Source organism: Molothrus ater, chromosome 10, assembly GCF_012460135.2.
Source record: "Molothrus ater isolate BHLD 08-10-18 breed brown headed cowbird chromosome 10, BPBGC_Mater_1.1, whole genome shotgun sequence".
Taxonomy (NCBI): Eukaryota; Metazoa; Chordata; class Aves; order Passeriformes; family Icteridae; genus Molothrus; species Molothrus ater.
In genome coordinates this window covers 989,974-1,015,993 of record NC_050487.2, presented here as the reverse complement: position 1 = coordinate 1,015,993, position 26,020 = coordinate 989,974, and the positions used below count along the sequence as shown (strand labels likewise).

The window sequence follows — 26,020 nt, the reverse complement described above, 5'->3', positions numbered from 1 at the left end:
GTGGCCTTGCTGTGGGACAGGAGCTCTTTGCTTTCCCAGCATGATGGATCCAGCTCCACTGCTTGTCTGCTCAGTTATTTATCCCCGTTCTATTGGTACACCTGTAGGTCTTACTGCAGGTCTTATTTCTTCACATCTGTGTGTGTGCCTTGCAGTTCCCACTACAGCTGTTATATTGTATTTGCTGGGATGTCCCAATGAAGGCAGGAATGATGGGTCTGACTCCATGTTCTCAGAAGGCTCATTTATTACTTTATTACACTATATTATATTAAATAATACTATACTATACTAAAGAATACAGCAAGGATACTTACAGAGGGCTAAAAAGATAATAATGAAAACTCCTGACTCTTTCCAGAGTCCCAATTGGCCAAAGAGTGAAAACAACTACAGCAGAATCCAATGGAACAATCACCTGTGGGTAAACAATCTCCAAACACATTCTACATGAGCACAACACAGGAGAAGCAATTCAGATCAGAATTGTTTTCCTTTTCTCTGAGGCTTCTCAGCTTCCCAGGAGAAAAATCCTGGGTGAAGGAATTTTTTCAGAGAATGTGAATGCCACAGTGTTACAATATTGAAACACCCTTTTCACTGATAGACACTGGGCTTGTCTGTGTACTCCTGGCCTCCTAAAAATCACACCTGCTTTAGGTGTGATTTTTAGGAGGCCAGGAGTACACAGACAAAAAGCTTAGGCCTCGTGTGCTGTGTGGTGATGAGTAAGGACTGGACAATATTTAGCATCGTTTTAGTGAAAAATGAAGGCATGTCTTTTGTTCTCTATTTTATCTAATATTAGACTGGGGGTCCTTGAATAGCTCATTCCCTGAAGCCTTGGTCACTGAGCAGCTTCTGGGACTGCAGCAGGGCTTTGTGTGTGTCCAGGCCTTTGAGGCTGGGATGTGCTCACTTCTTACTCTCTTTGAGTGGCAGCATTATTCCCAAGGTGCAGTCCTGGCTGAGGATGGCTCTTAGAAGAATGAGTAAAAGGAAATTATTACAATTGCAAATTAGATTCCAGTGGAGATTGTGCAACAATTATTTGAAATATGCTCCCTCAGTGATAGTTATACAAAGTGAGCCCTGCTGTATTACAAGCCACGAGGTAAAACTTGCAACTATTTCATCCTTGCTGGTGCCACCTACCACAGAAGCATGTCTGATCAGTGAGGAATAAGAATGAGGCTTTATTTCCATGATGGAAAAATGCCACATGATGTTTAGCAGGGTGCAGCAGTAGCTGGTGAGCCCCCCCAGTGCAAACACTTGGAGTTACCATGGAAGTGACTCCCCCATGCAGAGTCTCTGCCCCAGACCTTGGGAGGGCATTCCCTGTGTGGGGGTGGAAACAAAAGCCAGGTCACAGCTAGAGTCACTCTGCAGCTTTTGTCCTTGTCCAGTTTCTCTTCCCTGAGGGGTCACAAGGGTGAACACCACTTAACATTAATTGTGCAATGCTCCAAGATGTACATGAGGCAAAAGTGTTATTTGTGCCCAGGCAATGCAGTGCAGGGGGGCACTTGGGTCTGCACATCAGAAGAGCAAAGGAATGTAGCTGGGCCTTATGTGTTTCTTAGGTACCAGAGTTGGATGAAAATGTACCTTCCACTACAATTTTGTACCTTTTATCCCCCCTGCAATTTCTTTCTGCCATGACTTCTTTTTCCAGGGGGGCTCATAGCAGTGTCCAAGAAGTGAACTGCTTTACCCTTTCACATATCTTCAAACTTTCTGTGCTTTCACCCCCAAATGTTTTAGTATGTTCATAAGTGGCAAAGATTCCAGGAGACTAGAGGAGAATTCTATCATGGATTTTAGAAACTACCCCATACCCTGCAATACCAACAGTGTAGCTCTGCCAGCCTTGTTGAATCACTGGAGTTTATCCATTTCTTTTCAGTGTAACTGCACTTTTCAGTGCTTATAGAAGATAGTAGTTGCTGTGCAGGTTTAGAGAAGTGGGTGTGATCATGCTCTCCATTCACCATAATTAGCTTCTCCTGAAGATCTACATCCCACCCAAATCCTGCTTGGTGGCTTATGTCCAAACTCAGTCAGGCATAAAAAGCCTTCAAAGCCAGACAAGATTTGCAGAATGCCCAGGAGTTGAACAATGCAATGATGTGAGTCAACTGTGGACTCGAAGAACTTTCAGGAAATTGAAGTCTGCAAGCTTTGAAGTGTTCTGCTGTGGTGCACATGGAAGGGAGAAAGAGTTTTTTAAAGCTTATCAACTTTAAAGCTGGTTATCAGTCACTGCAGGCCAAAAACCTCAAGCACAATGAACTTGGGCAGCCGGTGGATCCCAGCAGTTTGCTCTGTTTGTGGGGTTTTCCTGCAGGTCTTGAAGCTGCATTGAGAGCACAAGACCTCATCCTGTACATCATTCTCCTTGTTCTACATTTAGGCTAAAGACAAGGAGATTTGCAGGATCTTTGTGTTCAGAAACAAGAAACTGAAATAATTTTTGATTTGATTTTATTATGACTAAGCAAGACAGAAGCACATGGAGACATTGGAAGTTTTGACTGCCCTTTCTCTATAGCCCCTGATGAGGTTGGTGCAATTTGGGGAAAAAACCTCCAAAAGTAAAGGAAAGTACCACTAGCCATAACTCTTAAACCATTTCCCATTTAAATATCCTACCTGCTGTTTTCCAGGAGCTGTACAGATCCCCAAGAAACACAACAGGCTTTAATGTGCTGACACCTGAAAAAACCTAGTTTTTTGTTAGTTTGTTTCTTAATTGTGAGAGAGGCTGAGAGTGTTCCATTTGTACCCAGGTAGTGTGGCTGCTCCCACATGGCCCTTCCCAGAGAGGGAGGCCACCAGAGGTATTCAGCAGTTGTTTAGGGAGGGACCTTGTGTTCTGTTCCTGCTCCTAGGAATGTGTGTGGCCCTGTTGGAAATGTGTGTGTAAAGTGCAGAGTCATCCTCTTGGATAACTCCATCCTCCATCAGCTCCAGTCTCACCCAGCCCTAAATCCAAGGTCTGGATTGAGCCCATTTCAGTATCAGGATTGCTGGATTTGTATTTCTCAGTTTCACAAGGGGGAATGTGTGGTGTAAGTGAGAACTGGAAGATGTGAAGCTGCCTGCTGTCAATGAAGGATCTGAATTCTGAGTCCTCCTCCTCTCCTGGGAAGTGATTGCTGCTGGCTGTGGAGTAAGAGGTGGGCTCTGCATTGCTGGCTAGAAGAAACAAAAGGGCTGCAGTGGACTTGATTTCGATGAAAAATGAAGGCATGTCTTCTGTTTTCTATTTTATCTAATATTAGACTGGGGGTTTCTTGAATAGCTCATTCCCTGAAGCCTTGGTGACTGAGCAGCTTCTGGGACTGCAGCAGGGCTTTGTGTGTGTCCGGGCCTTTGAGACTGGGATGTGCTCACTTCTTACTCTCTTTGAGTGGCAGCATTATTCCCAAGGTGCAGTCCTGGGCCTGTGCTGGGTGCTCTCCATGATCTATCCCTGATCCTTCCAAGGAGGAGTGCCTTTTCCCTGTTCCTGGCCCAACAAGGGTGGGAGATATTAGCTGGGGCATCTGTGAGTGCACCTGAGCAGCTTGGTGATCGGTGAACTTTGCAGTCCAGCAGCAAAAGCTAAGTTCATAAAAGCACATTTAGGGCTCTGCAAAGCTGAATAGAGGTTTTGATTGCAGATATGTGGAGATTTGCAGTGACTCAGGCCCAACGGAGATGTTGGCAGAGGGAGCCAAGTCCTTCAGACTTTCTGGCTCCGTGATGCTGCCGGGAAGCGAAAGACAGAGTCCAGCAGAACCTGCTACTGCTGTGTTCCCGGGCAGAGGCAGGGCTGGATCTGCTGGGCTCAAGGGCAGAGGCAGGGCTGGATCTGCTGGGCTCAAGGGCAGAGGCAGGGCTGGATCTGCTGGGTTCCCGGGCAGAGGCAGGGCTGGATCTGCGGGGCTCAAGGGCAGAGGCAGGGCTGGATCTGCTGGGCTCAAGGGCAGAGGCAGGGCTGGATCTGCGGGGTTCCCGGGCAGAGGCAGGGCCGGATCTGCTGGGCTCAAGGGTAGAGGCAGGGCTGGATCTGTGGGGCTGCCGGGCAGAGGCAGGGCTGGATCTGCCGGGCTGCAGGGCTGGATCTGCTGGGCTCCCGGGCAGAGGCAGGGCTGGATCTGCGGGGTTCCCGGGTAGAGAGGCAGGGCTGGATCTGTGGGGCTGCCGGGCAGAGGCAGGGTTGGTTCTGCAACCCCCCTGCCCACACCCCGCACCTGTTGCTGTCTCAGGTGCGCGGGAAGCCGCCTGTGCCCTCACCCGAGCAGGGCCGGCCCCACCGAGCCGGGCATTCCCTTCTGGCGGCACTCGGCTCTTGCTGGGCCGCCCTGAGGGCGGTGGGAGGATTTAGAGAAGCGTCGCTAATCCCGCGCTGACCCTCCTTAAGAGGCTCCTCACAGGCGGCTCGCCCCGCGTTGCCAGGGCCCGGTGTATCCTGGAGACGGAGCGCAGCGAATCGCGGCGCCGCTCTCTGGGAAGCCGACACCGCCGCCGGATTGCGGAGCTCCGCCACAAGGAACCCGCTGTCCTCCTGCTGCCGGAGATGGCGACGGCTCCGTGGGCACAGGGGCCGCGGAACGCCGGGGATCTGCTGACAAACCGGCCCTGAGCTGAGGGGGCGTTCGGCACACGTGCTGCGGCCGTGCCGAACCCTTTGGACTTCTGCTTCTGGCAGCTGCAAACAGCTTTTGTTCACAGCCCTCTGCCCCATCCTGCCCTGGCAGGCACTTAGGCTCTTTTATTCCTTTTTTTTAATATTTTTTGCTGAAGCCATGGCAAAGGTCCCCGACAGAAGCAGGCACAAATGGAGTGCGCTTCACACTTTCCTCCGCTGCAACATGAACCCGGAGACCCAGCGGGTAGTGGTCTTTGTCATCCTGCTCTTCCTCATCATCGTCAACGTGGTGCTGATGTTTCTTTTGGCATTTCACTGAAGGAGGACTGGTGCATGGGGTTTTCCAGGACTGGGCAACAAATCAGCAGGTCAGCTTGTCGTTGTCTGCCTCTGGTCTGCTTGTCTGCTGTCACGGTGACTGTGTGTCTCAGAGTATTCCTCCCGTGTTTTTAATCATCAGCTCCTTCCCCACCCTGCTCCCCTCACTCTCCTCCTGTCATCACTTGTGCCTTGCGCTTTGGATCCCAGGTAAACAAGAGAAAGGGAGAGAGATAACAGAGGCAACTTGCTTAATCATAACCTCTCCGTGGCACTAATCAGCCTTGATTCCTAGCCATGAGGATTCCGTGCCTGCACGTAGCACTTGTGAGCCCTGGAGGAGCCCGAAGTGGTGCTGCTTTGTTTGCAGAGGGACAGCCATCCTGTAAGGAGCCCTTGCACACGGACCAGCTACATGTAAACACCTGCTGGAGAAGCTGAAGCCTGTAACGCCTCCGCTGCTCTGTCACTGTGAGCACTGCACTGTGCTGTGCCATGAGTAATGCCCAATTAGCCAAAGAGATTGATTAATAGAGTCCATCAGCAATTCAGGCTGAATAATCGCTGCAGCAGTGTGGAAGAAGGGTTTTGTTGGCTTTAATCCCATTTCCTTGATGATACCTCAGTGCTTATCAGCTGTATGTATCAAAATGGCTGGCACAGCCATGCACAGGACACTGACTGCAGACCACTGGCTTCCCACGGGCTGGGACAGCCGTGCCCAGCGCAGCAGCAGCTCCAGGAGAGCTCCTGTGGGAGGGTAGGAGGGAAGGGCAGTGAGGCAGCCTGCCCCATGCAGGCCTGCTCTGCCTGCCCCATGCAGGCCTGCCCACCTCTGTGATGTTCCCAGCACCCTGCCCATCACAGCACATCCACACTGGCATTGGCACCCAGTGGAGCAACCCTCGGCTTGATGGTGATGGAGGAGACCCATCCCTGGAGGAAGACAGACTGGAGAGGAAGGCACGGTGCACTGTTCTTAATGACACTGCTTGCTTTTGTGCAGAAGACTGCAAAAGATGCAAGCCCTTAAAATTCAGCAGGATCCTTCATTTTGTGTGTTAGGTAATCTGCAATTTAAGTACAGCTTTCACAAGGGCAGTGTGTTTGCTGGCACTATTGGTTGAGGCTACTGCAGTTCTTTCAGACCTGAATATTTATGGCTCCTGGAGTCTGATCTGGTGTTGAGAAAGGCTGGATGGTGGTGTTGTCTCTGTCATCATGAGTGATGTACTCTGTATCAGTTATTTATGTGATTGTGTAACACAATAGTGTCGTACAAAACCACGTCACTTTAGCACGCAGAGAATGGGATTTGTACCTGTGGAGCTCCTTTCTGTCACACCTGAGGTGCAGAACATCTTCTCCCTGAGAGAGAACTCTCTCTTGCAGTTCTGGGTGTGGGGCAGCAGCAGGCCCCAGCCCCCTGCAATTCTCTGGGAATCTCTTATGTAGATGAACAGTTTTGAATTATTAAAAATCTCTAACTAGGCTATAAATTCTGTTATCTAGCCGTTGTGATAACAGCCACCAAAACCATCCAGTCTATGTCATTTTCTGAAGTCACTATGAAAAAACCAAAAGCTAACTACAGCTCACAACTTGGCTTTCAGACAAATCTGTTTTTGCTCGCCTCTAAACTTTACTGAGGTCTTAGTTTCAGCTGGAATCAGAATGGAATGGCACAAGGTGGAGAAAGGATTGTTTCCTGGAGAGGCCAAGTGAGTGATGGGAATGTATGCCTCGGTCGTCAAGTGGCACATGAGGGACCAAAGTACAGCTTTGGGCTCAGAGGTGTCAGTGACAGAAAGCTTTTGGCAGCTGCCTATGGAGGCAAATCCTGTACAAGGTTTGAGCAGGTTCTGAAAGGGCTTGAGGTCCAGAAGCTCCCAGCCCTTGTCAGTGGGAGCAGTGAGAGGCCTCAGCATCGTGGCAGCCCCTGCAGCGAGCTTGGACTGCCAGTTACTGCTGTTGTGCCTGCTCTGTATCGTAAAATACTGCAAAAAACCCCTGATGTTAGATGAGAAGAGCAGTTATTCACATTCATGTGTAGCTCTGAAGAGGAGCTGGAGATGGGCTCCATTCATAATCCCAGGGCTGGGCTCAGTGGGGCAGCTGGGAAGCTGAGCACACGTGTCCGCCAGCCTGGGCTGAGCCTGGGTTCACAAGTGACTCATGCTCTTGTTCAGCTTGGTGCCACGGTCCTGAAATGTTCCTTGGGTGGCTTTTGTCACTGAACTGGAGATGTAGCTTCCTGTTCCACTCTGCCTAGGAAGAGACTTCTTTTTATTTATTGTCCTGTGAAATTGGTTAGCACGGAGCTGGTCTTGTGGTGATGGTGTCACTCACCCTCTGCTACTGCTGCATGCTCAGTTTGGGATGCCTTATTCCTGCTGCTTGCTGGAGAGCTCTGCTAAGTTGGGGATACCAAACCTGGGAAGGCCTAGGAATGCAAATGTGAGTTTGGGCACTTGGTGCCTCTGGGGTGCAGAGCTGCTTCCTGCAGGAAGCATTGCAGTTGCTGATGGAAAGTGCCCCAGCTTTCCCCAGCAGCAGGAGGCCTGCTCACTGCTAGAGAACTAAAGGGAAGAATTGTTTCTTTCAAGGGCTCTGGGGAGTGCAGGGGAGTGAGGAGAAAAGTGTGTTATAGGAAAGGGTAATGTGCCCTCTGGTGAAATTGCCTTTCCCTTCCCTTCCCTGCTTGGGGCAATTTGCATTACTCCTGCTTAGGACAATTTTGTACCAGAACAGTTGGGAGCAAAAAAGTAGAATTGTCTTGCATTTAAAAATTCTGGTAAGAAAAATATCAAGATTACAGAGAACCCTTTGGAAATACATGTTCCAATGCTGCCTGCCACAGGTGTTAGCTTGGGTTGCTATGAGCCTGGGAACACTTTTCCACTTAATGTTTGGTGAATTTTAATTTCCTCTTTCCAATGCTTGGCTAGATTCTTGATACCTGACTAATGCTGAAGTGTCTGTGCCAAGTTTTGTTATGGGGACCTCAGTGTTTTCCTCCTTCCTCAGCTTCCCCTACAGCTGTATGCATTCAGCTGGAAGCTGCAGTTGACCAGTAAATGTTCATCAGCCTGGTGTTAGCTGTGACTCATTCAGTCCTGCCTCACATCTTGGCTGAAGAAGCTGCAATGGCCAATAAAGCCCAGGAAAAACAGAGCTGGTGAAGGACCCCTGAATTGTGTGCAGGAGCTGTAGGTGGTGATAGAAGGACAGTGGGGAAGGAGAGCCCTGGGGGCAGGGAAGAGGCTCTGACATTTCTGGCGGGTTTCTAGTTTGTTCTCAGTGCACTTATTTGCCAGGAGAGCTCTACAGAAGGGCTGGGATTGCCTTCCATGAGCTCCAGGCCCTGCCCTGGCACTGGGGCCACAGCCCCAGGAGGGAGCAGCTCTGCCAGGCAGGGGGGCAAGGCAGCTGGGGAGCCCTGTGCCCCCTGCCCCCTGTGCCCCCTGGTGCCCCCTGCCCCCTGTGCCCCCTGCTCCCTGTGCCCCCTGCCCCCTGTGCCCCCTGCTCCCTGGTGCCCCCTGCTCCCTGGTGCCCTCTGGTGCCCCCTGCCCCCTGTGCCCCCTGCCCCCTGTGCCCCCTGCTCCCTGTGCCCCCTGGTGCCCCCTGGTGCCCCCTGCCCCCTGTGCCCCCTGGTGCCCCCTGTGCCCCATGTGCCCCATGTGCCCCCTGCCCCCTGGTGCCCCCTGCTCCCTGGTGCCCCCTGGTGCCGCCTGCCCCCTGTGCCCCCTGCCCCCTGTGCCCCCTGCTCCCTGTGCCCCCTGGTGCCCCCTGCTCCCTGTGCCCCCTGCTCTGTGGAGTAGGGCATGGCAGCCAGGCCCTTGTGTGGCCACTGGACATCTTCTCCTCCTTCTCCTCCTCCTCCTCCTCCCTGGGTGCAGAGTGAGGCTGTGCCTGCACTCTTCCCATGCCCTGTGGTACTCTGTGAGACAGGGACAGGGAAAGGGATGTGCCCTGAGCCCTGCAAGGAAAGAGTCAGGGATGTGCTGTGTCCCCTGCATGGGACAAGTCCACCAGAACATTAAACAGGCAAGAGCTCTGCTTCTGCTCTGCTTTGAGCCTTGTGAGAGCAAAGAGCGTCTGTGAACAGGAGAGACCAAGACATCATTTCCAGAGGGGCTTTAGATTATATCTTTGCTTAATTTGTTCTCCCAGGCTAAACTCATTTCTGTGGTGATATGTGGTATCTGCTGTCTTTGTGATTTATTCTTGGAATCCAAGGCATGAGCTGGGCAGATAAGAAACACAGTAAGCACTTAGGATGATACCATCAACAATTACTTTTAATTACTCCTTCCAGTGTTTTGATTGAAAAGAAAATAAAAAATTAACACACAACAAAAGAAGCCACATTACACAGGTTAAAGAAAGATTTCTAGAGGGAGAGTACTTGTTATTGATGCTGTCACTGGCCTTGTTAACTCCAGAGTGTGCTGCAAACTGGAATAAAATGATGTCTTATATGAATCTTTGTATGTGTTCTTTGGCCAGGATTACTCCAGGCATGACTCTTGGTGTCACATACAGTGCACCCACTCTGTCTGTGTTTGGCAGTGGCAGAACTGGAACTCAAAGAGGTGGTGTGGACCTGTCTCACAGCACAGTGGCTTTCCCTGTCCTGTTGTGTGCATGCAAGCTTTCTGCATTTGTATTGATAAATGTGATAGCTCACCTGTGTTGGAGGAGCTGAAAGAAAAATGCCCCCCAAAGTACCAAGAGGGTGTTGGTCAACCTTTCAGCAGAGGAGTCAGCCAGGTGAAGGACCAGAGAGAGGGAAATTTGGGAGTTTGCTCTCCCTTGCAAGGGAGAGCAAGGGGCTGGTCCTGGGCTCTGGTCCTACCCATCCTGCTGCACGTCCTGTCCTGTCTTCCCCTTGTCCCTCCCTGGAGAGAGACCCTGGCACAGCCCCTTCCAGCCCCTCCAGAGAGCACCAGTTTCACTCTGGACACCTGGATCTCTGCTGTCCCTTGGTGGCAGAGCAGGCACAAGGGGGGAACAAGGGCTGCCTTCAGCCCCCTCTGTCCTTCCTGCAGCCCCTCCTGCCCAGAGCTGGCCAAAGCCAAGGTGACACAGGGCCCACAGCTGGAACCTTGTGCTTGTCCAGTGCTGTGTCTGTTTGGGATATCGGCTCAGGAATGGGATCAGTTGCTGTCTCTTGCTGAGCTGGGCTCGTTTGTGGTTCTCAGTACCTGAGTGGTTTTGTGCTGCTACAGCTCCAAGCTGCACAGGCACAGCAGAGCTCCACTGCTTGTGCTTGTTGTCAGCCATGATCTGGTCCCTTCCTGGCATGTTGGGTATCTGCAGTGCTGTGGAAAATGTTCTATGGAAAGAAAAACACTGGATAAGGCATTGGGTGAATCCAAGCAGCTACAGGGACATCTCTCAGCAGCAGCCCAACTCAGCTCTCCTCACCTCAGCAGATGAAATGGTTCCAGCAGGAGATTAGGGAAAGACAGGCTGCTAAGGAGTCATGGCTTGGTATTTTTAGCATCCCAGTTCACACCTGTAGTGCCCAGGAGCCAGCACTCGTTATAATAAGCATAATCTAATTACAGAGTGAGAAGATCTGCCCTGGATGCCAGGAGAGGAGTGCTGGCAATGGCAGGAGCCCATCACTGCCTGCCCTACCAGAACATGCTCAGCTGAAACTGAGCTGCCTGTGCAAAACCACTTTGTCCTGCTGGAAAAACAGCCAGGATCACTCCAGGCATGACTCTTGGTGTCAGGGCTGTGCAGGGAGTCGGGGTGACAGGAATGGGCACTGTACACACCACGAGGTGTGGGATTTCCTACCTGGACTGAAGGCTGTGGTGGTGTTTGAGGGTCCCCAGGATGAGGGAAGAGATGAGAATCTTGACTCCATGTTTCAGAAGGCTGATTTATTATTTTATGATATTATTATATTAAAAGAAAATTATATACTAAAACTACCCTTAAGAAAGAGAAAGGAGACATCAGAAAGCTAGAAAGGAAAAAGGAATGAATAATAAAATCCTGTGACTGACCAGAGAGTCTGACACAGCTGGCTGTGATTGGCCATTAATTAAAAACAATTCACATGCTGGGTAAACATTTCTCCAAATCACATTCCAGAGGAGCAAAACATGGAGAAGCTGAAGCTTCCCAGCTTCCCAGGAGAAGAAATCCTGGCAAAGGGGTTTTTCAGAAAATATGTTGGTGACAAAAGGCCACTGTGGGAGGGCTGTGCAGGGAGTCAGGGTGACAGGAATGGGCACTGTGCACACCAGGAGGTGAGGGGTTTCCTACCTGGACCAAAGGTGTGCCCTGCAGGAGGAGCAGCAGCTGCTTTGGTCTCCTGAAGCTAGAGGACTTGTTTGCCATGTGCTCTTGGAAACAGGAGTGTGGTTCTATTTCAATGTTTAGGCCATTAGATCTCCTCATCCAGGTGGTGTGGCTGTGAGACAAATGAAGAAAATGGATATATTCAAAAGCAGAATAGTACAGGGCCTCAGAAGATCCCAGGAAGCTGCTGCTTCCTGAACGTCTCCTTCACCTAGCGCAGGACACTTCCAATAGGAAAAGGTGGGTTTGGATTTTTTTCTAGGGTGTACAGAACTTGAAGAACCTTCTGCAGGGGCTACAAGAGAAATGACTCATTTTTATATTTACAGATACTAACCAAAAACAAAGGCTTAGGCAGCCTCCTTTGCCTGACAGTGAGACATTATCAAGGTCTTTTTTGTTTTTCTCCTCTGTCTGTTACTCAGATTTTCCTCTGCTCCATTTTCAGACAATAGGACAAGCAGCAGTTCTTAGTTCTGTGAAGAAAGGATCTACCCAGTGTGTGTACATGGCAAAGACATCACCAGGCAGGGTATGGGTGGTGGTGGCAGGGGTGGAAGTTACAAGTTTTATGTCACCAAAGCACTGCAGGGTTTCTCTGTCAGGAAAAGGTGAAGAAGGAAAATGGTACTGAAGTGTGCATGGTTCTTTGAGGCAGGGAGAACATCTTAGAGCCACATCATGGAAACTGATAAACAATCTGTGCTGGCCCAGCACTCCTGCCAGCACCTGCCAGTGCTGTACAGACTTTGGCACAGTTTAATGCAAGGGAGATGTTTTCACAGGAGACAGGAGCAATAAAAATGATTTCAGCATGTTTTTGCAGTGGGTTCCATTGCAGTTAACTCATGCACACACATGAAAAGGAAAGCCATGAACTGTGTTTGGAGTTTGAGGCTGATGCTTGGATGATTCAGAAGGGTTTGTTATAGCAATGCAATTTGTATCTGCTTTTAAATGTTTTCTTTAACCTTATTTGTAAAACAAATTTAGATTAATTTGCCTTCAAGCTACAAGTGATTCCGTAACGTGCTGTATCTTTTGGGGGAAGAGTCAGCAGCAGGCAGAGAGCCTGTGGCCTGCATGGCTCCTTTTCCTTTCCTTCTTCAAGGAGCCAGGGTGCAGCATTTATGCTCAATGAATCTCTGTGGCAGAATAGCTACAGCTGAACTGGTTTGGATACATTATCCTGAGGGATCTGTGGAGTACATTCCTCATTTGTGCAAAGAAATAATGATGAAAGAGAAAGCAAAAGAGGAGGTAGATAGGAAAAATCCAGAATTAAGTCATAAGAGAAATGGTGGAAGCAGGAGCCGTCCTGCAGAGAGGGAAAAGGAGAGGAAATATCCCAAGGGAATGTGCTGGTGGGAGTGCACAGAGGAAGGGTAGTCCTGCAGCAAGGGGAGAATGGGGAAAGCATAAATGACAGAGAAATATGTTAAATATGTAGCATTAAATACAATTTTATGATGAAAATAATTTCTACTTGGGTGTCTGAGAAATGGCAGTGTAAAAAAGCTGCAACAGCAATCACTCTTAAATGTGTGAACAACCAAACAGAAACATTCTGGGCCATTTCCATTCCCAGGATGCACAGTTAAAATCAGGGCATCAGAAAATGTGACAAATTGTGGTAACCAGCTTTGCTTCATCCTCTGCAGTGAGTGCAGACTTCAAACTCTTGGTGAGGTCAAGTGGGGAGTCAGGCAGACTGACACAATTTTCATGTACAGCCAAACTGCAACCAGAAACTACAAACTTTGTAGCTGTGTGAGCCCTAGGTCAGAGTCTTGTTCCAACCTGAGAGTTCAACCCCAGGCCTTGCACCTCTCCAGTCTTTGAAACCAAGGACAGCAGGGGAAGGGTACATGGACAATTTCCAGGTGCTTTTCTGGCAGCATCTGGGCTGCCTGGGGTAACTGGGTGGGTAACTGGTGCCTGGGGTGAGGAGTGAGGGGTGGGAGGGGAGTGCCTGAGCCAAAAGTTAGAGATCTTAAACCACTTTTAAGCCTTAGAGTATTTCAAGCTCCTTAAGCCACTTTAAGGCTTTAGATGGGTTTAAAATGCTTAAAACACTGTAGGGCCTTAGATGAGTTTAAGCTGATTTAGAGCTTTGGAATGACTTAAGTTTTGTGTCTTTAAGGAGGTTTTGAGGTCCTTTGAGCTCTTAATTGCAAAGAGCTTTTTGGACATTTTGAGTGAGGATGTGGCACGTGCCTGCTCCTGTGACCTGTGCTCAGGGACTCCTTCTATCCCTGCTCAGCCAGGTTTCCCTGGCTACACCTCCATCCTCCTTTCTGGAGGAAAGAACAGCATGGCAGGAGTCAGACATCCATGTGTAGGGGTGGATGGTGCTCCAGATGGGTGTCCCTGGTGAGGGTTGCTGCTGTAGGATGGAATGTGTGAAATGCTGAGGAGGCCCAGCCAGGAGAGGAGCAGCCCTGCCCCAGGGGACATCCCAATGTCCCTGTAATTACTGTGCTGATTTTCCACCTGAGTGCCAGTGTTGCTGCTCCTCATGGGATGTAGCTGTGCCTGCCAGGTTAGCAGTGCCAGGGCTCTCTGGTTTAAGAACAGTTTGTATCTGTGGGTAGTACAGATAATCAGCATTTCCTTCCTTCTGTGCTTTTCCCTCATGCTCTAATGCTCTGTGAGATTAATGTTGCCACCCTAATGCCCAGGTCTGTGGGCCCAGTGACACTTTTACCTGTGACTTGGGCATGGCCTGGCTCTTTGCCTTGTGTGCCTTCCCAGGTGTGTTTAAGGCCCTTGGTGGGCTGTATCCAGACAGGATGTGTTTAAATGTCCTTGAAGGACTTACATTTACTTAATCTTTTGTAAAATCACCTTTTAAAATCACAGCCTTGGGCTGTGGGGCTTCCTGTAGCACAGGCTCAATTATGCACCACAGGGAAAAGGTCCTGCTTTTGTGCCCAGCTTCTTGCCTGGTGGTTTCACTGGGTGCCCAGCAGCCTGGATTAGAAATGACCTTTTTGTGAGCCTTCAGCTCATGGCCACCCTCCATCCACCTGTCTCTGTTGCAGCTTCAAGGTCTGTTTAGCTTGTGCTGGCCTAGAAACTTCTCCCACGTTTGATTCCTGCTGCTCTTTGTGCCTTGCCTGCTTCTCCTCTCTCTTTCTGAGTCATTCCTGATATTTGGGCTTCTGACCCTGGTGGAAAGCGCTGATGTTTTCCTAAATGGGTCTGCAAAGACCTTCTTGAGGAGCAGCTCATTTAGTCAGCCACTTGTGATAGATATTGTTTGTGTTACATTTGAATTTCTGTTGCCATTTTGTCACCCTGTCACTCAGCGTTGTACCTACTTGTTTAGAAAGAGTGAAAATACATTTCACTTATACCAGAAAATAAATGTGTTATACACAGAATTTTCAACAAATCTCCTCTGGAAAATTGCTTGACAGGTTAAAATGGAAGCTGCTTTTCAGCTTTACTGACTGTACATGTTACCAGCTACTGCAGTGTGCAGCTATAAAATGTGACACACACAGAACCTGCTGCAGAGGTACCTAAAACTTTGAGAAGGGCTTTGCTCCTGGTTTTTCCTTATGCCAAAACTTAGGGATCTTAGTTCCCCAAATTAGCAGGCTCCTGGACAGACAGGCCATGGGAGAGTGATGGATGGAATCCTGAGGGCACTGCCAGGGTTGAGGTGATTTAGGTGTGTCACATTCACATTCTCTGAAAAATCCCTTCACCCGGAGGTTTTCTCCTGGGAAGCTGAGGAGCCTCAGAGAAAAGGAAAACAATTCTGATCTCATTTGCTTCTCCTGTGTTGTGCTCATGTGGAATGTGTTTGGAGATTGTTCACCCACAGGTGATTGTTCCATTGGATTCTGCTGGGAGTTGTTTTCACTCTTTGGCCAATCAGGGCCAAGCTGTGTCGGGGCTCTGGAAAGAGTCAGGAGTTTTCATTATTATCTTTTTAGCATTCTGTAAGTATCCTTCCTGTATTCTTTAGTATAGTATAGTATTCTTTAAAATAATATAGTATCATAAAGTGATAAATGAGCCTTCTGAGAACATGGAGTCAGATGCATCATTCCCTGCAAATACAATATAGGTGTCCTCCTCAGCTGCAGGTGACTGTCCCCTCTCCTTCATAAGGACTCTCCTGAGTTATTTCAGACAAAAGCAAAATGGTGGAAAGCAATTTTCAAGTTGTTTTTTTTTGCATTGTAATAATCAGCTCCCCCATTTTAGGTGAGGAACTGTGAGGTTCTTGCATCGCTCTGGGGTTTGAGGGATCCCCTTTAATGGCACCCAGGGATGTGCACCCCTGGCAGGCCTTCTCAGGCCAAACTCTTCACTCTCAGGTTCACTCAGCACAGCTCTGCCCCCTGCACTCCCCTCAAGGCTTCCCTGCCCCTGCAGCACTGCAGATTTCACAGCCTCTCCCTGCCTGCTGCAGGGGGGACCCTCCTCCTCCTCCCATCTGCTTAAATCACTTCTGAGGGGGAATCAGGACTCAGATGATATCAATAAAAGGGAATAATGTAATTAATGCCAGTCATAATGGTTTTGTGGAAAATAGTTCTTACCAAATAAATGTGATGACAAATGTTGAATGTTTGGTAAATGGAGGCAGCTGTACTAGATGTCACATGAGGAGTTTAACTACAGGCACTGATTAAAAAAGCAGCACTGTGGAATATCCAGCACACTTAGCTGGATTAAGATCTTTGTCGACTGACATTTTAGATCTGTTAAGGAGAATCACTGTCAAATTAAAATATTTTGAATGGAGATCTGCAGTGCTTGGTAAATGCCTGAGAGTCCTCCACTACCCTTAATCAGTCTCAAAAATCTCTGCTGAAAAATATGCAGCTTCCAGTGCAGGCAAAGGGCAGCAAACGCCAAGGGCATGGCTTGGCAGGGGCACAGAGCGTGGGCTGTGAATGAGGCAGTGACACGAGCCCTGCCCACGAGGGGACGCGGGCACAGAGGGCTCCTGGTGCCCGGGCACGTGGGCAGAGGAGCAGCAGGGAGCACTGAGGTGTTCGCTGTGCCTGCAGAGCTGGCTTGGTGCTTCTGGCAGCCTGCAGGCAGGCAGCAGCACGTCCAGCCCAGCAGGGGCAGCCCAAATTCCTGCCTGGCAGTGAGGGAGGCAGGGAGCCCCGGGGCTGGCTTAGCTCATCATGCTCAGAGAGGTGAGCCCTTCCCTGGGGTGCCTGTCTCCCCACCAGGGGGATGCTCTGAGAGCCAATCCAGATAACTCCTGCAGACTCAGTGCCTGCTGCTCAGATGGCAGGAGCTCTGTGAGATAAATTCCATCTCTGGTGCTCGTCATTAGACAGTGAAGCTCAAAGTTTTGAGAGGAAGCAAGAGCAAGCTGTCAGGACAGCAGTGTGCCCTGGTGGCTAAGAAGGTCAATGGCAGCCTGGCCTGATCAGGAATGGTGTGCCCAGCAGGAGCAGGGAGGTCATTGTGCCCTGCACTGGGCACTGCTGAGGGCACACCCTGGGTGCTGTGCCCAGCTCTGGCCCCTCACTTTGGGAAGGACCTTGGGACACTGAGCACATCCAGAGGGGACAAGGAGGCTGGAGAGGGGCTGGGAACACAAACCCTGAGAGGAACCCCTGAGGGAGCTGGGGGTGCTCAGCCTGGAGAAAAGGAGACTCAGGGCTGCCCCCATCACTCTCTGCAGCTCACTGAAAGGTGGTTACAGTCAGGTGCAGTTGGGCTCTTTCTCCAGCAGCACTGACACAACCAGAGCACACAGCCTCGAGCTGTGCCAAGGGAAATACAGATTGGATAGCAGGGAAAAGTTTTCACTGAAAGAGTGATAAAGTTCTGGGATGGCTGCCCAGGGAGGTGGTGGAGTCCCCATCCCTGGGTGTGTTTAACAAAGCCTGGATGTGGCACTGGGTGCCAGGGTTTAGTTGAGCTGTTGGGGCTGGGCTGGACTCGGTGATCTTGAAGGGCTCTTCCAACCTGGTCATTCTGTGACATTTTCAAAACTATCCCATGGGTTCAGTTCAAGGAAGAGGCCAGCTTTGGCTTCTGCTTATATTCAGAGAAAATAAGTATTTGTGTGAATGTAGCACAAATGTGGGGCATGTGTGTAAGTAATTTTTTTTCACTCCTCTGCTGCGAGAGAGGCAGGGGAGAAGCTCTGGAAGCAAAGTGACTGCTGAAGGATCTGGAGCTGTGGGAGGGCTTTGCCTCTGGGGTCAGGACTGCTGCAGGGCTGAGGTGTTTGGTGTGCTGCACCAGTTCAGCTTCAGTCTGTTCCACACAAGTTCAGGGAGGACAGGCAATGAGCACAGGCTTCATGGCAACCATTTTAGCTCACCAGGAAGGGCTGGGTTCAGGTGCTCCTTGTGGAACATGTCTCTTTTAGGGTCACAGAGCTGAAAAAGAAATTCCATTCAATTGGTACCTTCTCCCTGATCTTCCCTTTTCCCAGTTCTTTTGATGCTCCTGGGTTTATTTTTTGGCTCTGCATGATCCAGTGTATTTGGCATTGTCAAGAGAAAGCTATTCAAATTTTATTCAAATGGAAACAAGTAGCTCAAAGATAACTATTTCCTGAAGGCATCTTCATCCCTCCTTCTGTAAATTGCTGAGATCTTTTATCTCTGTTAACATTGCCTTGAGGTCCTGTCTAAACAAGACCAGGACATACAAGGTAATTATGTCAAGGTGTCCAGCCTGAGACAGACAGGGACAAGGGGCTGCAGTGCCAACAACCCCTGGCATGGGCCTTGGCATGCCAGGTCTGTCTGCCCACACAGAATGGGCTTAATCTGGGGCAGCTCTGTGCACCAGCCCTGGCTGTGTCTCCTCCTTGGCAGCCTCTGTGTAGACACTGCTTGGAGGAGCCATCCATCAATCCTCCCCTCCATCTGTGCCATGGGAGGAGCTGCCCTGATGCCTTAGGATTTCAGCTTTTATATTTTCAGATCCTGTAGTGCATTAGTGCATCACTCCAAACTCCACACAGAGTGTGACTTACTGTCTTCACATTCTGTCAGACAAAACAATCCCTCTGGGCCTGGACCCAAGGACACCCCACAGCCTCAGGACCCAAAAAGTACAAAAAAGTGAATGGGGGGAGCAAACTGGGGGTAAATGACTTCATTAGCTGAGGCTGTAATTGGAGAATAAACCCCTGATATGTGAATGGACCAAACTTATAATTGTCTGAAAAACTGGTGCCCATTGTCCAGCTTGGGTGTAGCCTCTGGGAGGCTGTGACTGCCCAAGGTGAACCTGTTTGAGGCCTTTAATAAATCCCCACTTTATTCTCTGAACCTTGTCCAGCCTCTGTTCTAGGGAGCCGCTCCAAGGCCCCTCCAGTGCCTTCCCCTTGCAGCAGGGAAGGCTGGAACAGGAGCTGGGACACACAAAGGCCAGGGCAGTAACAGAGCTGCCCTCGATTTTCAGATCCAGGCATCTGGGCTAGTGCTGCCTTTGGGTTGCAAATGCTGCTGTCTACAAAGTTAGATGTTTCTATAAACAAAGAAAAAAGTTGATTTCTGATTGTTTTCCCCACTGCCAGCTGCAGGAGCAGCTGTGGGATGGCTGGTTTGCATTCTCTAACTTTTCCCTGCTCTACACTTGTTTGGGCCTCTTCAAGAGCATGTACTGAGTTGTCCTTGACATACAAAGCCAGCACATAAATGTTGTTTCACATGGAAATTATTAGTTGTTTTCCAAACCTTGCTTTAATTGCAAAGATCAAAGGTTGGTGATCTGAGCCCTTTGAGCTGAGGAGGTGCTTGGCAGGGTGAGCATCCCCTTCCCTCCAGCCCCTCTGCGAGCCAGCAGCTCCCTCTGCAGAGCTGCTTGGTGCTGCCACCTCAAACACATTTTGCCAAAACCCTTTGACCTGCTGGTGTGTTTTATCCTTCCTGGGGTAGGAGAGCCCTATGGGAATAAATCATGCAGGACTCCATTTTCTTCATGGTGGGAAAAGCCATTCTTTATTCACAGAACTCCTTTTATACAGTGTTACAGACCTCGTGTGGGGCTCCAATTGCTCAGGAGATTTCTTGACAATTACTTTATTGGTTAGTAACAAGTTGTTATCCTGTATTGATTGGTCACTCAAACTGTGTATACCTGCAGGGAAATTGTTTGTAAAAGATAGTTTTCATTTTTCTATCTGATGATGCAAAAATAGTTTATACAGGTACAAGTTGTTTTTTTTTTTTTTACCTAGGAATAGATTGTTATGTTAATGAACTGCTCACACCAGGCTTGCTTTCACATAGGAACTTGCAAAGGGCCAGCTTTGACAAGGCCAGGCAGTGATTCCAGGAGAGCAGGTCTGGTTTTATGAAGCCTCTGTCTAGGATTTCTCTCCCTTACTGCAGCAGTGCTGCCCCTGTTTCCCCGGGGCAGCTTGCCCTGGGGAGGATGGGGCAGTGCTGTGCCCCCAGCTGGGGCAGCTCTCCTTGCTGCAGTGCCCTGTGGCACCCTGGCTGCTCCTGTGCCATGGAGGTGCCAGTCCTGGCTCTGAGCTGCCCACCTGTACCTGCTCTGGGAGAGGAGGGGCTCTTGGCCTGGGTGTGGTGGGTGTTTCTGCCCAGGAGCTGGACTGGACACAGTGGGAAATATCAGTAAAAGGCACAGCCTGAGCTGGGGAGAGAGGAGCAGAGCCCTGATCCCTGATCCCTACTCAGCACCCAGGTGTGCCCTGCCCACCCTGGGGTGCCAGCACAGGAGGAGCTGGGCAGGGAGGGTGCCATGTCAGCCTGAGCACATGAAGGGGTGTGCAGGGCTGCTGTATTACAGTAATTGAGATAATTCCATGAACAGATGAAATATTTTTTTGCTCTTTATTTCATGCTTTATAGATCATTCCTCCTCAGAAACATGGTGTTTGTTGTCAGTTATACAAATCCTGGCCTGTTGTTCAGGTGTATTTTATTTACTCCTTTGCCTGAGAACTGGCAGTGCCAGGCTGGTGATCCCACAGTTGTGACTTCCTGTGTTTTCTAAGTCACATCCACAGTATGGCTGTTGTTGACTAGAGAAAATGTAAGATATTAATATTAATGGATGGATTAAAATACCAGCTGAGGATTCCCTACCCAGCCCTGTGGATTTCAGTGACTCTGAGTAGAACCATGTGGCTCTGTGAGCTGAGTGTGTCAGCCCTCTGTGCTGTGAATGCTGGCTCAGGCTTGGTCTCTTTTCTTCCCATCACATTACCAAGCTGTGACAGTGTGGTACTGTGTGGCATTAATGCCTTCACATCATCAGTGCTCTGTTGTGTGATCATCTCAGTGCTAGAGGGAGTCCCTTAGTCTCTCTCTGGACATGGCCACAGTGTGTGCCAGCCTGCACATCACACTCAGAGCACTGATCCAGGCTGCCATGTTTGAACACACAGAGAAGGAATTTTGTCTGAGAAAGAGCCATGTTCTCTATGTGCTGGTCACAGTTTGGATGCCACTCTTCTGAGGGTTCAGCAGGTTCTGCCATTTCCTGAGCAGCAGCCATCCTTCCCACAGGGATGTGTAACTCAGCAGGGCGTGGCAGCAGCTGCTGTCCCTGCTGTGTGCCCAGCTCTGGCAGGGAGAGCTGAGTGTTCAATCAGCTCCCCTCCATGGGGCTGCCCAGGAGCTGGGCTCCAGCCACCCCCTCACCCTGTACTGCTCTCCCTCCCTGGGGTGCTGTTCACAGGGGTCCCAGGATGAGAGAAAAGATGAGAATCTTGACTCCATGTTTCAGAAGGCTGATTTATTATTTTATGATACATATTATATTAAAAGAAAATTATATACGAAAACTCTACTAAAAGAATAGAAGAAAGGATTTCATCAGAAGACTAGCAAGGAATAGAAAGGAATGGAATGAGAATAAAATCTTGTGACTGACCAGAGAGTCTGAGCCAGCTGACTGTGATTGGCCATTAATTAGAAACAACCACATGAGCCCAATCCCAGATGCACCTGTTGCATTCCACAGCAGCAGATAACCATTGGTTACATTTTGTTCCTGAGGCCTCAGCTTCTCAGGAGAAAAGATCCTAATGAAAGCATTTTTCATAAAAGATGTTTGTGACACCTCCCTGCAGCAGGAGGAGCTGGGCTCAGCTTGTGCTGTGCACAGGCACCAGTCAGTCCCTGCAGTCCCAGAGCAAATGGATTGCTCAATGCAGCAGCAGAGCCCTTTGTGAGAGTGGCTACACCATCTTCACCCAGGGCCCAGCTGCTCTTCTGGAGCTGAAATCTGAGAGCCAAGTCTGGAAAAATACACTTTTACATCCGCTCTCTTCCCTACTCTAGTTGTCACTGCTTTATGTTAAAAAGCTATGACCTCTAAATTACTGAGTGTGCACTCAATCCCCTCATCCAGATCATGGATAAATATATTTAGAGAATCATAGAGTATCCTGAGTTGGAAGGGACACACAAGGATCATCAAAGTCCAACTCCTGGTCCTGCACAGACACCCCAAGAATTCCACCCTGTGTCTGACAGCGCTGTCCAAACGTTCCTGGAGCTCTGGCAGCCTTGGGCTGTGACCCTGGGGATCCTGTTCAGTGCCCCACACCCTCTGGGGAAAGAACCTTTTCCTGATATCCAGCCTAAAGCTGCCCTGCCATAGCTCCAGGCTGCTCCTGTGGGTCTGTCACTGGGCACCAGAGAGCAGAGGGGGAACACTCACCCCTGCCATCACCATCATCAAAACACTCCCTCACATCCAGGCTGCCCCCACTGCCTCTCCTTCCATGGCTGCTCCTTCTGAAGGGTTTATGGCCACCCCCTGCAGCCCTCCAGTTGTGAGAATCATCCCACTGTGGTGGCAGCTGTATCCCAGTTTTCCTTCCACACCATAGCCCTGGGCTCCTCCTGTTTGTTTCCCATCCTGTGTGCATTAGTGGATGCACTCACTTGGGCTGATCCCACCACCTTTTGGGGGAGGAGAGGCTCTAATTTCTACATGACCATTCTGAGGCACTTCTGTTGTTTTTAATACATCACTAACCCTTTTGGCTTTGCTGCCACATGGATCCATCCCCTATTTTCACAGATACAGCATCCCTGCACTGCATCCCACCTAGCTCTGGCTACACTGGCTGTGTAGATAAGTGGGAACCTCTCACCCTCTCCTTCCCCATCATGCTGTTATTTCTGTCAGAATGGAAACACTGCATTAAGCTGTTTCTGGTTCAGTGCAGGGCCATTTGCTATCCAAAGGCAGACTGCATTTCAATTTGCTTTCAAATGCCTCGTTAACCCTCTTCTGATTTACTCAGCTGATGATTGTGCTGAGTTCTTTTCCAACGTGCATCTCTCCTTTGTGAGAGGCAGCAGCAGTGACCCAGAGCAGGGGAGAGCTCTGGGTGACTGAGCAGCCAAGGGCCAAGGGTGGCCATGCCCTGTGTGCTGTGGTGTCACTGCTGGGACACCTACCAGGGACGTTGGCTTTCCTACAGCTTCTCTCTTTCTCCTGTGTGCCTCCCATACTGTCCTCCTGTTTTCTTCCCATAATTCATCTTTGCACCAGTTTCCCTGGAGAAAAACAGGCCTTCACTGCCACTCCAAGTGGCCAAGTGCTTTTTGGCAGAACTCCAGTATGTACTCCATCTTCTTGGGAAAACCTTTGGTGTCCAGGCAGTCCCAGGCACACTCAGGCCCTGAGAACCCTGTGAGTGTGCTCTGGAGTTGTGGAAATCCAAGGGACACTGTCCTGATAAACCAATGGCATCAGGCACTGCTGCTGTGGTGGCCAGCAGGCCCAGCCCACAGACACCCCTGCAGCAGCACCCAGGTGTTAGCTGGGCACCCCCCAGCTGAGGTGGGGATGGTCAGCAGTGCTACCAGGCATCACTGAGCTCAGAGCTCCCTTGCAGCTTCCTGCAAGACATGTGGCTTTGGTTTTGGTTTTGTTTTTTTGTAATTGTTGGGGGTCCTGTTTTTCCTAGAGGGGAGTCTCTATGGGGCATGTAGTAAATAACTGTTGTTCCTCAGTATAATTGCTTAAAACTCTCCAGGAGTCTTATTTTAAGCATCTTAAGTGCAACGTTTAACCACCTTACAGGCTTCAGCCGCTACCCATTCCAGAGTAGCTCTGAGGCCTCTGAATGCTTTTTCACAGCATCACAGAATTCACAGAATGACCAGGTTGGAAGAGACCTTCCAGATCATCGAGTCCAACCCAGCCCCAACAGCTCAACTAAACCCTGGCACCCAGTGCCACATCCAGGCTTTGTTAAACACCCCCAGGGATGGGGACCCCATCACCTCCCTGGGCAGCCATTCCAGAACTTTTTGCTGTCTCTAAATATTGATGCTCAAGGTTTTAGTTGAAGGCTTTCCAAAGCAGAGCTGCAATGGCAGCACCAGAGCATCCTCCACAAACAAGGTACCACTGAGCCTTTGTCATGGTTTGATGCTGGTGCAATGCCAGTGCCCCCATATATAAAATATATTCTCCCCAGTGGCTGCTGTGAGATGTGACCAGAAATAGAGCACAGCAGGCTCCAGCTTAGGAATAAAGGAAAGAATTTTATTAACTTACAATATGAAAAAAAGGAACACAGAGAAATCAGAATGAAACCCTTCCAAAACCATTCCTCCTCCTCCCCCCCTATTTCCACCACCACACAAAATAGAACTTTAGATTCTCAATCCAGTTACCACCCCTCAGATAATCAACTCTCATTCATCACCACCCTCCAGATAATCAACTCTCAGTTCATCAAGGAGAGAGGAGTCCCTCTTGTACCATAGGCTTCCCCAGGAAACACAGTTGAAACCTCTTTCACTGACAGGAAACAGCCTTGTTTGCTGGCTGAGGCAAAGCCAGCAGGATGAAATACCAGAATTTATGTTTTTATGGTGGTAAACATAGTGTGTGCCAGTGATTCTGAATAAATGCTGTTGATAATATCAGTTCAGTCCTTAAGAATAGTATTTATTTGATACAGAAAATGAGTTTGGGCTAAAACTAGGGATTTTTTTTTTCCTGCCACACCTTCTAATTATTAAAGCATCTTATAAAATTTCCTTGAAACTTATTTTTTTAAATAATTCTTCTGTACTTAGGTGACTCTGATAAGTGGATCATCTTGATTCTCTATTACTGCAAGGATCAGTAGCAGCTGAAGATAACAGACTTTGGGGCACAAGATGCAATGGGCCATTATCAGTTCTATATAAAGAACTGATTTTTCTTTATTTTTAAATGAAAATGAAACTTCTGTGTATGCAGGTTCATACTCTGACACAAAGCTCCAGCCAATAATTCTGAAGGGAGAAAAAATGCAAGTGAAGGCAAAGCAACTGCCAGCCTTGTAGCCAGTCCTCATTGCTCATGGGGCACAGAGGTACCAGGACGTGTGCCAGGGCTGCAGCCAGGCTGGCACTGGGTGCTGCTGCCCTTAGGGACTGACACTGTGCCTCTGTGCCCACAGCTGATCAGCGATGGCAGCGTGGTGTACGCGGAGGCGCTCTGGGACCACGTCACCATGGATGACCAGGAGCTGGGATTCAAGGCCGGAGATGTCATCGAAGTGATGGATGCCACCAACAAGGAGTGGTGGTGGGGCAGGATTCTGGACAGTGAAGGCTGGTTTCCAGCCAGCTTTGTTCGGGTAAGATCTTCATCTTTCCTTGTGCCCTCTCCATGAGCAGCAGGTGTTTGTCCTTCCCCAGGTTTAATGTTCTGTGGTGACTCCAGAGGACTTTCACTGCTAGAGATGGTTCAGCATGTCTTGTTTGTATTCCTCTACAAGGGCTACAGTACAGGGTGCCCTCCTGGGCTGATCCCAACACCTTTTTGGGGGAGGAGAGGCTCTAATTTCTACATGACCATTCTGAGGCACTTCTGTTGTTTTAATACATCAATAACCCTTTTGGTTTTGCTGCCACATGGATCCATCCCCTGCTTTCACAGAGATACACACAGCATTACTGCACTGCATCCCACCAGTGTGGAGAAGTCCCTCTACAGGAGTAAATCAGGGCAAAAGGTTCAGCTCCAGACCAGAGCAGAGCTGAGCTGAGCTGTGCCAGCTGGGGAGCTGCCCTGTTTGCTGGTTTGCAGCCTGGCTCCTGCTTTCCCATCTGTACATTGGCTGATTTGTGCCCAAGCACATGGCATCCACTTCCAGGAGCAAGCAGCACTCTCCTGGAGGAATCCCTGATACAGACCCCTGGATTCTTCACTCCAGTGTCCACTTAGACAATAGAGATGAGTGTGGCACCAAAGGCACCTCTCTGCATCTGGTGCTGGGGCCAGTGCAGTGCCACAGCCAAAGGATGCACCCACCTGAGTCACACATGCACCTCCTCAGCCCCACCAGGCTGCTGGCACTGCGAGCCAGGCACTAAAAAATGGAGGAGAAAACCCCAAGAAATGTCTGGGCAGTGATCTGGGGCAATGTGAGACACTCAGTTCTCGTGGGCCAAGGCTGTCCCCTGGTGCCAGCTTCAAAGCCCACACAGAAGAGCTGTGCAGAGCAGCCCAGCGCCCTGCAGAGGCTTCATTTCCAGCAGAGCTTTCTGAAACACATCAGGGCAAGCAGGGGGAAAGCAGGAGAGTGGGAGGTGGTAACTGCTGTGCTCGCTGTCCCGCTGGGAGGAGAAAGGCTTTTTTCCTTTCTCCTGCCTGGGACTGTCGCTGTGGGTGCCTGACAGCTTTCCCCAGCTCGGGGCAGGCTCCTCAGCGCTGCAAAGGCAGTGAGGTGCCTAAGGGCAGAGATTCTCAGCCCTTTAGCTCTTTATCCAGGTCACTTCAGATCACAAGTGACCCAGCACCAGG

The 26,020-nt window shown here is 49.7% G+C and overlaps 1 protein-coding gene across 4 annotated transcripts in view; it reads left to right on the top strand.

Moving 5' to 3' along the window:
- ARHGEF4 (Rho guanine nucleotide exchange factor 4) overlaps positions 1 to 26,020 on the top strand; it is a 187,361-nt gene that overhangs the window by 144,724 nt on the left and 16,617 nt on the right. For 2 of the 4 annotated variants that reach the window (XM_036388449.2, XM_036388450.2), the window contains one exon: positions 24,672 to 24,851. In XM_036388449.2, coding sequence (XP_036244342.1) covers positions 24,672 to 24,851 — 180 coding nt within the window. Of the gene's footprint in view, positions 1 to 4,501; positions 5,008 to 5,033; positions 6,023 to 24,671; positions 24,852 to 26,020 lie in introns of those variants that run through there. The other 2 variants (XM_036388451.2, XM_036388452.1) reach the window with 2 other exon arrangements.